The 15,753-nt window shown below is 41.6% G+C and overlaps 1 protein-coding gene across 1 annotated transcript in view; it reads left to right on the top strand.

Annotated features, from left to right (window-relative positions):
- exd3 (exonuclease 3'-5' domain containing 3) overlaps positions 1-9,135 on the top strand; it is a 37,663-nt gene extending 28,528 nt beyond the window's left edge. Inside the window, exons 20-21 of the mRNA XM_051412664.1 lie at positions 8,009-8,075; positions 8,243-9,135. Of these exons, the coding sequence (XP_051268624.1) occupies positions 8,009-8,075; positions 8,243-8,583 (408 nt within the window). The 3' untranslated portion in view covers positions 8,584-9,135. The remainder of the gene's footprint in view (positions 1-8,008; positions 8,076-8,242) is intronic.
- The last annotated feature ends 6,618 nt before the right edge of the window (positions 9,136-15,753 follow it).

Here is a 15,753-nt window from a genome sequence, read left to right as displayed (position 1 = left end):
GCATATAGTCCAAAAGGAAACACAGAAAGTGGATGCACATGCAGTTCTGTGTATACAACACAGGGTGTCTGCATACATGGACATCTATCAGCATGTACAGTCTGTGCTTACATTCCATGCAAAGCCTCACAGACGTGCAGATGACAAATTTATGTTACATGAACCCTCAATATTGCTTGGGGGGTTGTTCGTGTATCTGATACTGTTGTGTACAAAATGATGCCCACACAAAAGGTAGTTATGTCAGTGCGTCTGCCCAATTAGTCACCAGATTGCACTGAATTGAGAGACCATATTTGTTTCACTGGTATCCTGCTTGGGTGCCATCTAAATAAAATACATGGAAAATGTACCAGCCCACACCTGTATGAGTCTGGCCAGCAGTGTATGCCTCAAGCTGAGAAATAACTAGAATTTCTACCACTCCCAGTGAAGTCAGGACAAGGGAGAGAGTAGAAACGTAAAGATGCATGTTGAAATACAGGAGATTTTGTGGTCCTCCAGAACAATGCAGCAGATCAAGTTGAAAGAAAAAGTTTAGAGACTAACCAAAACTATAAAGTGTGAGTCTCAACGGATGATCTTCTAGTACATGATCCACCACCATGTGTTTGTTGTTCTGTCTGTTTGGAACTACCACATCTGGTTATGCGAGCATCGCAGCTGTCCATCAGCGGACACAAGGGCCAGTATGTGAAAGAATTGCTGCTGTCCCCACTCCAACGCTGACACCTTGTCTGTTAAACAGCCAAGTGGGTGAGTCGTTTTTTTCTCCGTTCCCTCACAGCTCCTCTGGATAGAGCAGACCAGACCAGCAGCAGCAGCAGCCACCACTGTCAATATTTACAGTCCTGGATGAATCACTCTGCATTACAATAACATTCCCTGCGTGCCTGTGTGCCTCTACATCAGGAAGAGATGGGGGGGGAGTGAGTGAGAGAAGGGGGGAGGGGGGCTGGAGGGTGAAATATGCACCAGCAGTGATAAACGTTGAGCAGAGGAATCTGCTGGTGGCTCTCCCATGACGGGACTGTCTGTGTGTCTTTGTGTGTGTGTGTGTGTGTGTGTGTGTGTGTGCAGATGTAGTTCAGGTTGATGGATTCAGGTCGAGTGGGTGGAATTTCAGTTTACAGTGTGTGTGGGTGTAATGACAGTTTGAGAACTGTTAGCGCATGTCGAGGAAAGCTGTGGATGTCGTAACAAGATAGGGTTGAATGGGTGCATTGAAGGCATGGGAATAATTAGCATATTTAGACAGTTTTAGCGTGTACGCAAGTGTAAACGTCACACTGCAAAGGCAAATGGGTGGGGAAAAAATTTGGAGCACCAGGTCTGCCTCAAAAAGACAAATGTTAACTGACATTTGCGTGGATGCTCTATATTTGAGAGAACCAGTTGTCTTTATTGCACATATGACAGTGCCACAAAACCCACCATTTGTCTCCTCAACAATCGTGTTTTGCAAAAAGAAAACAAAGCAGAGAAGGATCCCAGGGTTTCCCCAACCTTATGCACTCAAGCGTGTGGAGTTTTCTCTGAATCCATATGAATCTACAAGTACGGATTATTTTCTCAGGGTCAAACCCCAGAGTGTGCTTAAGTAGAACTACTTCTCACAGTTGCAACACTTGTGACTGGCTGTCACAATTAATAGAGAGCCAAAGTCCTGATGTCACGTCCAGGCTCGCTGCCATTCCTCTAATATTTGTAACTTAATGCAATCTCTCCTTTAGGGTTTCTTTCAGGTTACGTTTTATAAAACCAAAACACCTTCTGGTGTTTTCCCAGGGTAAATGACTTCAGAAAACTACAGCTTTAATGAAAAAGTTTAATCTCTGTGAAATACATATTGCCTGATCATAAACTGTTATGATTTCTACCAATGCTTTCTTTTAATGCCCTCTTTGCAACATTTGTTACAGCCTCTGATATCTACAAATCTCTTCCTATTCAAAAAATACTGTCTATTTCTGTCTAGACAAATGGAAGGACTTGAACTACAAATTACAAGACATGAATGGAATAACTTACAGATGTAGGATACTCACTAGTTTCAAGTGATTAGGTCCGCAACAAATGGTTATATTCATAATCAATAAACCTGCTGTTTAAACCCAAAGCTGACGTGTTTGTACAAACAAGAACTTGTGTCCGTTTACATTCCTTAAAGACAATGATTGACAATTGAGGACCTGCTGGTACATCTCGGAATTATTTGGCATTTTGCTTGATAAATAGTCGTCCACTAATTTTCTGGCCACTGACTGACTGACTCAATTATCGGACCAGTTGTTTCATCGTTGGCCGATATGCTTCTCATAAATCAGCCACTGGAAGTTATTAGCCATCATTTGTAGAAGCTGAAGCACTGAGCAGTTTTCCGTTGTGTGACCCAACCCAACACTGACATGGGAATTAACTACTACAGTTGAAAAACACAGTAGGGCAAGTGTTGAATGTCATGTGCCAACTAGGGTATGCCCCTCCAACTTGTTGAATGTTTTAGTCTGGTTGTTTTAATTTTAACCCATAATACAAAAAACACCAACTTATCAACAGAGGCTGGCTGGCGGTTTAATCCAGCTTTTTATGTTTTTAAGATGAGCTTATATGAGTTTTCATCCCTCTTCAAAACCCATTGCCCAGTAAGCAGCATTGTCAGCGGACCTTTTCAGTACGTTGTTTTCCTCAGCTGTTTGGCTTAGAACCGGCCCCAGCTATCTGGCGTCTGAAGAGAGAGAAAAAAAGAGTACTTGGAGGAGGAGAGAAAGAAAGAGGTTAGAGGTGAGAGACAACTAGAGAGAAGGAGAGAGCAAGATTGAAGGGAACACTGTAAGGGGGTAGATGGAGCTTCAAGCAAGAAATAGAACAAGAGAGAAGACATAGGTTCAATAGGAGAGAGGGAGAGATAGAGGTTGAGGTTGAAGGTTGAGTGGGTAAGAAACAGAATGAACTGACTGTGCCAAGCCAAGGGAAAGCATTAGCGCTATTTGTGTGACGGCTAGACTGTTATCTGCTAGACTCTAGACTATTATCTTCTTCATTACCCTTTTTAGTGAGCTCCAATAAAGAGGGACTAAGGGGAGCAAAGGAGGGAGGGAAGAAAAGGCAGAAATGTAGAGGCCAAGTTGAGGGTGAGAAAATGGTCAAAAGTGGACAACAAAGTTGACAAGAGAAAGAAACAAAAAAGAGATTGAGCAACAAGCTGCGGGAGCGAGACTAAACAAGCAATACATAAATCAATGAAATATTAAAGGTAAATGATGAAATGATCCCACCAATAGAATACATTTCATATTCATGTAATGTTACCTACCATAAACTAATGTAGGGATTGTAATATGATATTACATTTGGGGTTTTTAAGAAATCGGAAATAAACACACATATGCAGAGACTTCAACCACATATAAAAGAGGACAAATGTACAGTAGATTTGATAATCATAAAGCTTATTCTATCTTTTTGTTAAAATAAAATGCAGTAAAAGAAACTGTAAAAAGGAAAATAAATATATAAAAGTTATTGTCAGTGTCTCCAAGGTGTAAAAATAAAAAAGTCAGGAAAGAGTCAGAGTCAGGAAAGGGTGTGCGAGAGTTGCATTTGAGTTTTTACATCTTTTTCATGCCGGTGAAATATGTGTGAGCGTGTATGTTTGTACATGTGTGCGAGTGAAGTGAGTCAGAGGAAGGTGTGTGTGATGTCAAGCCCAGACAGGCTCTGCTGTGGTCCAAGTTCACGTTGCTGTCAGGTGGTAGTGGTTAGTTAACTGAGCTGGTAATTACCTCAGACTGTCGGGCTGAGACACTGGCCAGATACCCTCAGGATACTGTGGGAAAGTACATTCACTGCAGTATTACCCTCATGTTCCTGCTGCAGAAAAAAAAGTCCCCTTCTCCAGGTGTTTAGGTACAGTATATAAAGGAAGAAATTCTTTTTAAAAGGATCTTCTAAACTATTTTTAAAAAATGGACAAGATGTGCAAATGACTAGTAGCACATTGCTTGTGCAGTAAAATTACATTATACAGTGTTTACACAAATTCCAATGAACAATACAGATACAGCCCTCCTAAATTTACTAAATAAATTACCCTCTTCTTATCATTCAGTTTCAACATGAAAAAAATGGTTGCAATCGTCTAACTTCACTATAATTTGGCTGCGTTTCAAAATCTGATTGTATCTTATTGCAAATATAAGTAGTAATGTTTTTAACTGCATGGATTGATATGTATATATGTAGGTAGATAGAAGGTGACATGATAAAATATTCGACCAAGTTCAAACCTATAGTAGGACGTTGTGGTTACTGAATCATAAGATTATCTCGTACATTTTAACTCAAGTCATCCAGTACGTGTTTTATCAGCAGAGAGAATTTTGTGACTCTCTCACCTCTTTGGTCTCCGGCGTTACACTGCAAACTGCCGACTGGCATTCAGGCTTAATTTTCCACTCAAAGATAACTTGATTTAATGTTTAACTCTGAAATGATGTCAGCTTTCTCAGTGGGAGAGTGCTAAATTATGTATGCTGTTTCCACTTCTTTCTCCCTCCTTCTGTCCAGCCAAGGAAAATGAAAACAGGTCACTTTTCTGCAGTTTGCATCTGTCAGTTAAAGTCAAATATGAGATTGTCCGTCGCTGTTGGAAGGTGTCCAAATCAGCTAGCATGACATTGGGACTGCGTGGGAAAGCATGGAAAAAGGTTAAAGCTTTTGGCCAGTTAGCTTCTCCTTACTCATCACTTCTGTGTTAGTATGAAGCTGCTTTTTCCAGTTCAGCTTGCCATCCCACTTACAATTGAGTTACATCATTTCACAGTGGCAACAGAATGACAGGGAACCAGAGATGGCAGAACGTCCCAGACATGGGATGGGAGCAAACAATGAATCTCGGGTATTTCATGTTTTATTTTTATTTTCTTGGAAGGGATACTGTTGAAGAAAGATGTTCTTTTCTTATACACTGTGTGTATTTTTTAGACCACATCTTGTACAGTGGGATTAAGTATATTTACCCTTTAACTTGGACTCAAAATTCACATTGAGAATGAAAAGACAGCATTTTCAAAGGGAAACGATGGTGCAATCCTTACTCCCCTCTCCCGCGTCTTCTCTCCAGTTCCCACGGTACCCCTTACCTGACTAACCACAATTTGAATCAAATCACTAGCGGCCAATTGGCTGCTCTGACCATGTGACCTACATCGGCCCTAAAAAGCACCGCCTTTTGAGATTGGTCTAGGATTTTCCCATGGGAGCTGCCTACAGAGCCAGTGCAGTGTGAGCGTGTGTGTGTGTGTGTGTGTGTGTGTGTGTGTTTGAGAACGTTAGGGAAAAATCTCCCACCCCCCCTCCTCCTCTCTTTCCTACCTCCTCTCCACTATCCCCCTTTCTCTCCTCTTTTTTCCACCACCTCCCATCCTTTGAAACACAGTATCACACTTTAGATAGCCTTTGTTGTCACGGCAAGGAGCATTCTTTCTCTGGCACGGCCACACGGAGTGTGAGAATGCAGGAGGTTCCCTGAAAAGCACAGGAAGAACAAAAGACAGACAGTAAGGAAATGCAGCCATGTAGCAACTGCCTGAAACTTTAGAGAATGAAATAAATAAACATATGAATAATGTTTTGGTTTTCTGGTTACATTTTTGGTGGCCAACTTAAAGCCAGTATTGGAATATAATTTGGCATGTTTGCAAATGCTGTTGAACTGTGAAGAAGGAAGAAGAATCCACAGTCAGTGCACTCATTCAATGCCATAGGGAGAAGCTTGTGAGTTGCGGTTAGTGAAGACGTGTACCCGAAAGACATGTTTAATACACAATCAATAACACAGTACAGGCTGGCTGCAGGCATGAGTTCTATAAAAACTCCCAAAAGTCCAGCTGACCAACCGGCACAGACTGCTGACTGAAGCCACATGCCGTGCTTCTTGATGATCACAAACATGATATTTTGCCTGTGCAAACGTGCCAAATTTAAATTGGTTTGACAATACTGTCAGCCCAAGTCTCTCTGTGTTGCTACACATGCAGGAGCTGCAGAGACAGAACCTTCATACCTTTGTGCTTCTTAGGCTCTCTGTGACAACTGCATTGACTGCATTGTCTGAAAACTAGCACTCAAGTGGTGCTGTGGAAAAATCAAGCCTTCATGTCCTGCAGCAAGCCAAAAACAGGAAAAATGTTACTTTAAATCATCCGGTCCGAGTCAAAACTTAGATGAAGGAACAAACCCACCATCTGGATTTATTCAAAATATATAAAGCACTGCAAGATCTCACCAAGTTCATTTTGTCCATTTCCTTCAAGAACCACTATTGCACTTAAAGCACTGACAAATGCCTTTTACCTGCTTATCTGTTAATATCAATGCGACATTTGTAAATGGACCCCCATAACTTCTTAATAGATCTCTGCAGGATCTTTGCATTTGAAACTAGCTGTGTTTGGATTAATTGTAGATCAATTTATTTTCATCCAGGTTGCGTGTGTGTGGGACGGTTGTGCGTGTGTGCCTGCCGGTCCGTGAATTAGCCTTGAGAGTTCAGAGCAGGTTCTGGCTTGCTCAACTCTGGGAAACTTTGAGCTGAGCAAATAGCTGGGTCTGTTTTCCTGGCTGCCACCACACTTGTATGTGTGAGCCATGTGTGTATGCACTGTGAGCACTTATATGCATGCGGTTTATGTGCACTGTAGTGTATCCTGTGCCAATTGTAAACCATCTTTGTGGTTAGTTTTTGTGCGTTTGTGTGTGTATGGCAGAGTACATAAAAAAGAGAATACTGAATGTACTGAGGCAGAGATGAGCCTCATTCCCACAGGCAAGGCTGTAGATGACACCTCTGCTATTCCCACACCTCCACTGTCTCGCTGCTTTCTCCTGTCCTGACCTCCGTTACCGCAGAGGCAAACATCGCTCTGCATGTGCACACTGAGGAGCAGACATACCTTTTCTGATTTGCAGTCCTCATTAAACTTTTCCCGGGTGGAGAGAGACAAGTTGGCCTTAAGTGAGCTAGTCAAGAATCCCTTGCTTTGTGATGTCTGAGAGTGTAGTTTGATTTACAGCCCACCTCTAGGTGGAATGCTGTTTGCTGGGTGGAGCTCAGGTGTGTTGACAAGGCTTTTAGCACTGACATGCTGTCAGGATGGCTTACAGACGAGTGTGTGTGTGCACGTTAGGGGCCGGCGAACAAGAGGTCACTAATGTCCCACCAGGAAGACCTTTACCATGGAGAAGGACAGGACAGCATGGAAGTGTGAACGTTGCGGAGGCGTAAATGCTGTCTCTACACACACACACTCACACATTGATCTGATCTGTCTGTGACACTTGGGCTCTTTCACACCAAAGCAGCCACCGGGGAAACATGTCTGTTTGCCATTGGTGTGAATGGATCAACACCAAGTTTTCAAGCTCTGCCATTGTGGTCTACACCTAGTTCAAACATAGGTCTGAGTCTTTTTTCGACTTGAACAGGTGAACAGGTTACCATAGTTACCACAGCATTACTAATATATGACAGAGAGGGGTAAAAGTCGCTGTATGCTGCAGTACAACTGAGGGGATCAGTATGTTTCAAGCAGAGTGCATGTCGGATTGTTGGACATCGTAAGAAACCTCCCCACATCTTTCTCACATCTACCTTTCACCAGCTCCAACAGAAGTTGGCGTGGCCTTTTCATCTTTTCATACTTTTGTTAAACATTATGAAATTTAAATAATACAAATTATTGCTGGTTTTATAACAACTTTGCCATGGCAATGGAAATAATTGGTCAAGATAAAAGAACAAAATGTGGCACAACATTAAAATTAAAGCATTTTTCCTTTGCAGAACTTGTTGTCCCATTTAACTCTTACAACCCAAGCAATCTAACAGACAGTGTAAAGGAGACAGTAGAAATACATTTTGGGGAAAACTCCACCTCTGAGACATTTTTTCGACTTAAAAACACTTAAACCTGCTGCTAATGACAGTTTTTATCCGTTTTTCCAGGCTTGTAACAGCGATCAGTATGTGGCGATACCCAGAGAGGACATGGTCAAGATGCTTAATGAGAAAGGTCAGTCAAACTACATCGTATCATCGAAGAGGGTTAATTTTTAGTGGACTCCTTATGATGTAGAGCAGAATACTTAAAACATGTCTTTGTGTAGTTTTAAGACTCTCTATGACTCACTTGATTTTGACTGTTCAAGAATAAACTAAATTTTACTATTTTGTTTGTAGGATTTTTGCAGGACCAGGACAACACTGGCCACACACAACAACAGGATGCGGAGATAACCCCCAGTGTGACCCCTGACCTCCCCAGGTATGCCCTTCAGTGTCAATGGGCCCCCCTTTCACGTCTGGATCCCGACACCCTGACCTTTCCCGGGGGCGCACCCATACAGCTCCACACCGTGCCCCCCGGCCTCCTGCCAAGGATACCGCTCTTCTACGTCTGCACCAGATGTGGCAAGGTGTTCTGGGAAGGCTCTCACTTCGACCGTGTCCTTTCCATGTTTCAAGAGGTCTTGCACATATCAGACACTGAATCAGCGGCGGCAGCCATTACAGTGGATTAACAGAACTGACTGATACAGAGCTACTACAGTTTATCTGAAAAAACCCTGATGATTGTTTCATATTGAATAATTGTGTTTTTTAATTTCAGTTTTAATTGTTTTTTTTTGGTTTTTTTAATATGATGGATGACGGCTCTATTTTCACATCTTTTGTCAGCCCAGCGTTCTTTTCAGATGTGTGATGTTTAAACGGTTTAAAACACAGAGAACCAAAGAATGTTGTGAATTGATGAATTTTTGTTGTTGATGGTACTGACGGTTATACCATGGCACAGTCATGGTGATTTAATGTTCAGATCCTATTGAGATTATTTGAAATGTAATACGTTTATTCTTCCAGACTGATTTTACTCAGCAGGGAATTATATCATCCCAAGTAGGTGCGTCAATGTTTTCTAGGGTCACGTTTTTGTGACACTTTTTTGTTGTTTTAAAAGCTGCTGTTAAATAATGACAGGGCTTCTTTTTTAGCAGTTTGTGGTACAATCATTCTCTGTGATTGCATTTGAATAATTATTTATCTGGAAGTTGAATAAAAAGAAATCCTCAAGATGTCCTGGTGCTCATTCTTGTTAGATTTGACGCAATGGAAGAATTTTATTGGTACCATTTTGTGGCGACTAATGATAAGAAGGTGACTTGTTGCATTTTTGCATGTCATTTCTTTTCAGGGCACAGGTACCATTTAGAAAAGAAATGCCTCACATGTGCTACCACGGCAAGACAGGGCGTGTCTACAATATAACCCAACATGCTTTCTGCATCATTGCTGACAAGCAGGTCAAATAAGTATAAAGTGGCATTTATTGGGACATATCTGAATATGTATGCTTGTGTCACTTTGGGCTGACACACACCAAAGGACTTAAAACTCGTACAAACATTCTCAAACATATAAGAACTTACTTTTGTTCTTCCTTCAGGTCCTCATTGTTGGCTAATATACCTGATCTAGAAGGAGGGATGTAACCCCATCTTCACTTTGCCACCAGGGCTGTTTATGTCCTGAGTGGGGGATAGTTTTTGATCCTTAAGCTCTTCAGTCTAACTCCTGTTTGACCTGTGGTTGTAAAGTAACAGCAATAATTTGAATTTCCAGCTAAGCTACCTGGCAATTTGTTTTGATTTATCTGTCTGATACGAACTCATTAATGCATTCAGCTCTCACCGGGGCAAGATCACGGCTAAGGGGATTAACATACGCATTGAGCATGTGAAGGACTCAAAGAGCAGGGACCGCTGGGTGGTTTATTAACTGCCGCTTTAGTGTTAATAAAGAGGCTTTTATTTAATTTATAAATCTGTGAGTGAAGTTATAACACTTTCTGTCAGTCAGTAAGTTTGTTTCAAAATTCACAAAACAGATGGTCAGGGACTGAGAGAGGACAGATTGATGAGATCATCTAAGCTTCACTGATGTCTGTCAGGTGTAACAGTGTGGGGGTTTCCTGCCCCGAGGCTGAAGAGCAGACAGGTCACAGAGTAGCCCAACACATACACAGCCTGAATCCCTTCATATTTTCTCATACCTTTCTTTCTAACCCCTCCTTTCCGCTGTTCACAAATCCCACATTGGATTTGTGTGATTATAGAAAATGTGATTGCCCAAAAGGGTTTTAAGAGATCTAATGTGGAAAAGTCTGTAATTAAAGGTGTTCTGGTGGTTTTGGGACATAGTACGTAGTATGCATTTTTTTGAGACTACATTGGAAGAGTTTTATACTCATAAAATCTAGGAAACTCTAACCACAACCAGATGTGCACTTTATTTAACTGATCACTTAACATGCATCAAAAAAGCCACAGTGATTTCCAAAGACAGGTCATACTGTGAATCACTGCTGTAAATGTGTTTTCAATGACTGTTTGAGTCACAGCAGCAGCAGTAGGGAAGTCAGGGACTTATCTTGATGCTTCTTTTTTTAATGTTTAATGTATTAAGTGAAAGCAATCTCTCCACAACATGCGTGCTATAACCTGATATAGCATGTGTCATACCTTTTAATTACCACATTGAGGTAACAGATGTAAAGTGTTTAATATGTGTAAGCTAAAATGTGTACGCTTTATTCCAAGAAATAGTGGAAATAAATATTACTTTGGAAGGAAGTGTTATTCAACTAAAGGTCCCAAATCAGTTAGGGGTATTTAATTTGGAGGAAGTGGGCCTTTTCCTCTAAGGACTTACAGTATGTGTCACTTCTGAAGAAAAGCATACAAAAGCGGGTGTCTGTGGCCATGGCTAAGTGTTTCGAGTTCATTGTTTCGAGTGCTTGGCGAGCCTCAAGCAGAGCATCATGTGATGATATGATATGCTTTAGAGTAATTCTTAAAGTTAAAACTGTTTGCACTAAAGCATAGGCCTGTTGTGAATCTTGTAATATACTCCACCATCTATTGTACTGGTACCACTCTCTAACAAAAAGGGTTTATATGTTATAATTTATGTCACTGTTAGTAATAATTATTAATGCTTTATAGATCGGTTATAAGCCACAACTTTTGGGTTGCCAGGTTGTTTAAAGTCTCTGTTCTATATGCTCCTCCAGCATGACTCTTTCTTATATATATATAAAAAAAGATATTAAAAAAAAGCTTTGGAGAGGATATTGTTATGTTTGGACAGAGCCAGGCTAGCTGTTTCCCCCTGTTTCCAGTCTTTATGCTAAGCTAAGCTCACTGGCTGATAGCTATAGCTAAGTGTGACCTTATGAGAGTGGTCTTGATCTTCTCATCTAACTCTCAGGAAGAAAGAAAATAAGTGTATTTCCCTGAATGTTCCTCAAATCCTCCTAGCCCGACAATCTGACTTGTTCTTATGTTTTTGTTCCTATTTGAATCGCTGAAAGAAATTGGAGAGGTGGGCAGCCATTCACAGGTCTGCACCAGGCTAGAGTCTTCCTGAAAGACAAACACAGTGGCATGCTGGGGGAGGATAAACACCAGTCAATGGCTTTTTTTAAAAAAAATGTTTTACAAGATGGACACCCAAAGGTTTTTATTATCTTAAAACTGATCACGGTAGTTAGAGATTATAAACCCTTTATAAAGGTTGCCTTAAAAGCTTCACCAGAGTATTGGACTCAGCTGGCGTTTATACCAAATACAAAGTGAATACCAAAGCAACACCTTCAAACTTAAAGTCGTCATTATATTCGTTAAAATATTCAGTTGTACTTCATTCATGCATTTAGATAAACGGAACAGATTACCATCTCCATATTAAAGTATTTAAATACAGACTTTCAGGTGTGGAAAAAGTTTGATGATAAACTCAAAGCATGACTGATCTTGTCAGGAGTAGATGGCCGTTGAGATCAATCTGGAGAGGAGACTGGCCTAATTCTTGAGTGCTGGTTAAATTAGAGGGAATAATCTCTACATCCGCACAATGGGGGTTGAATGAGACGTCAATTTTTTGCAGTTGCTCCTAATAAATATAGTTTTACAAAAGATCTATTTCTTCTGAAACACACATCATGGAACACCAAAAATCCTACGGCGTATTTCCGTGCGCTTTTTTTTTTCTTTCTTTCTTTTTTTGGAGCAGGCTGTATAATAACTACAGTAACATTAATCTGCCCTGAAGTAGTTTTATTGCTATGAATGAAGTCGACACCCTAGCTCCCAAATAAGCCCCTCTCTGTGTGTCTTGTCCCGTCCTTGTCCGGGTGGTCGCAGCCCCTGCCTCTGCGCAGAGCGCGAGCTTTCTGCCGCAGCACCATGTTATTTGATCCTTGCTCTTTCTTTGCTGGGAAGAAAAGCTCGCCTCTTTCCCACGCTCTGAGGACACGTGGTGCCCGGAATGAATTGGCTTCAGAAGGCCCTCCCTCCTGATAAAACGTCACCTCTCTCTCTCTCTCTCTCTCTCTCTCTCTCTCTCTCTCTCTCTCTCTCTCTCTCTCACACACACACACACACACACACACACACACACACACACACACACAATACACACTCACACACATATACGCACACACAGACTGGGTTTACCTCAACATGCTTTCTGACGTGAATGTAAAAGAACAGTGTTTTTTCCTTGGTACATCCCAGTATATATGTGCGTTTTTTTTTCCTGGACTCCTTTCCTCTTCTGGGGCATTCATTCGCGCAACATGTCTTAACGGGGACGGGCAGGCGGCTCTGCTCCCGTCACGTCTGGCCCCTGCCGCCCCGGGTGTGGGCGCCAAAACCCGGCACAGCGCACGGATCTTCCTCGATGTATTACAAGCAACAGCAACAAAACACTATATGCGACTCTGGGTTGTTTCTGTGTGGCTGGGAAAGTCTTGTCCATCAACACACAGCAACAGAACAGAGATATGGCTGTAAAAATAGAACTAGGATAGACTTTGTTATCCTGGAGTGAACCGTTTCCATTTATGAGTTTGATGAGAATTGGCCCCAGTGCAGCCTCTGAGCCAATACGACCTCTCTCGGGTTAACTGCACAACACCTGACTACCCCCCTAGATTTTTGGAGATCAATTATTACAAAATATGATTGTGATTGGCTTGCGCTTTTACGCATGCATGGAATGCGTTGGTTGCTGAAGTTTCGCCTTTACACTGTTAATAATTCAAATGTCAAAGAGAAATTCAGAGATTGTAAAAGTATTCCACCGCTGCTTTAAAGTTTATTTACACATTGTCTAGTTTTGGCTGCTTCCAGGACACACATTACCAAGGAAAGACTCAGGAGCGAAGTGGTGGTGGTGGTGGGGGGAGAGCAGAGCAAATGCCACAGAGTTTGGGGGGAGAAATTCATCCAGTCGGAGAAACTTTTGGCTCCCTGTCTGTGCAAATGTTTTCCAAGTGTCCAGACACACTGCAGCCAAAGCTCTGATAGCGGACAGATGTTCCTGATTTTCCATAAGATGTTCTGCACCACTCAGCAACCATAAGAAAAAACAATCATATTTATAACAAACATAGTAAAACTTACAGTGATCCTAAAAGTACCAAATAGAATCTGAAAAAGAAACCATAACCTTTGCTTCCTGCTATTGTGCTGTGAAAGTTTCAAACCACACAAACTCCAGTATGCCCATACAGCAGCAGGTCTATGCTGTGTCATATGAAGGCTGTGGAGGAGGGACACACATCTGTTGCTGTAGCCCGAAAAGGTCTGTGTTATAAGAATCCACCACATTTCTATGAATGAGTCAGGGCCGCTGTCTTTGTTTTGGAGCATTTGCAGCTGTGGGTGCAGAGGAACAAACAGTAAACAGGCAGCACACACAAGACAAACAGTCACCTGCAGATGCACCTAAAACAGATGAATCACAGTCTCCCACACAAAGTGTAAGGCCTATTGTCCAACAAATCTCTGACAAACATTTAAGATACAGTGGCACACAGAAAAGGCTGTTTCTCATTGACTGGCGAGTTAAATTTCATTGTATGGAACATATTTAAAATAGCTCAGACCAACAGTTAAACCACTGTTGGTTCAGCTGATATGTTAACTCATGGGTAAAAAGAGCAACAATACTGTTGAAACTAACCTCACCATAGTTTCCAGTGGAGTCAGTTTAATCTATATAGCCTAAACATTTTCCAAATGATTAAACTTTACAAAAGTGGATCCTGCTAATAGTGTTTGTGGCCATGGTTTAAACTTTAATAATGCACCCTTAGGTGTCCTGTTAAGATAATTCATTTTACATGATCACATAGTAAAACAAAATTGATCATGGGCTCCTATATAGAAGAATAATGGATGAGGTGCAGGTGGGAATTGCCATGAAAGTGTCATTTCTGCTTCAAATACCAGGATACTTTGAAAATAAAGGGGAAATTACTACAGCCACTTTATATTGTATCCTTATTGAACGTTTGTAGTTATTTAGGTTAGTCTGTGGTAACACAACTTGAAACACGACTACTGTCTCCATGGTTACTTGTGGTTTAATAAACCAGCACGTACATTTATTTAAAACTGTTCTTAAACTGTGTTTCATGACGGTAATGGACATCTGCTGTCCACTCTAAAAGGAACATGTCCAATAACAGTGATAACGCACTCCAAATGTGCCGATATAGGAAGTAATGGCTGTATCTAATTAATATTGTTGCAGTTGTTTTTCTTTTAAGATTGAATAAAACAGGCTGGGAACTTCATATGCGGGCTCTCTTTTGCAAACAGATGCACAGACGCACAATCTCACACTCAACGTAAACAGATGCAGCCACAGACGTGCGCCAAATGTACAGTTCAGAGTGTGGGAAAAAGAGGACAGTGTGAAAGCCACCAAACCAGCAGAGCGGAGAGCGGTTTGTAAAGTGTTACAGATGAAATGATGTACGGCTCGACAAACGGAGCAAACGGACCGAGAGAGGCTGAGATGTACCTGGTGTGGGTTCAACATCTTTCTCTCTCTCTCTCTCTCTCTCTCTCTTTCCATCGATCAATCCATCACTTTCACATGCATTCTTTTCTGCCAACCTCTGTTTTTATCTGTCACCACCTTTTCCATCTCTGTTTCTCTCTCTATCACACACACACACACACACACACACACACACACACTCACAGGCACCCAGTTCCCACGGTGGCCGGGGGGGAAGCCGAGCGGCGTGTCAATCTGCGCACAGCGTCACCTCTTTTCACTTGCAAAAAGGAAGTAGCGCAGGGCTTTTGTTATTTGAAGTCCCACAGTCTAGTCATGAAAAACAACTGGAATATATCCGCAGTTTATGATTTAAACAGCCACCTATAATCTCCTCTTCAGAGGTGTTGAGCGGTATGACCGTTTGGGGTTTTTTGTATTTTACTGTCCTTCCCATTTGGTTCGGAGGTAATCACTGTCTGGAGAGAACACACTGAGCTCTCTGAGGAGGTTTATTTTTTTTTTTTTTTAGTTGTGAAAAGTTGCGTCCGCTGTTAATTCCAATGCCTCGCCTGAGCTTTAACCCTTTGGAGAACAAAGCTTTAAACTTATTAAACGGAGCACTCAGTCATCCGTCTCATGGTCATACTGCAGATAAAGTTGGGACACATATAGCTCAGGCAGCACGTAGCTGTAAACCGCACCCCGTCTTTGATGGTGGATATTATTATCAGAACCTTTTCTGACCCCATTTGACATGAAAGGGTGTTCATGATGCCCCTAAAAGACATCCTAATAAACCGTGTTGACTCATGTTTTGTGTTTCAAAATAAATGTTT

This window comes from Dicentrarchus labrax, unplaced genomic scaffold, assembly GCF_905237075.1.
Source record: "Dicentrarchus labrax unplaced genomic scaffold, dlabrax2021, whole genome shotgun sequence".
Lineage (NCBI taxonomy): Eukaryota > Metazoa > Chordata > Actinopteri > Moronidae > Dicentrarchus > Dicentrarchus labrax.
Note: the sequence above shows the minus strand (reverse complement) of the source record. Positions and strands in the feature narration are given on the sequence as shown.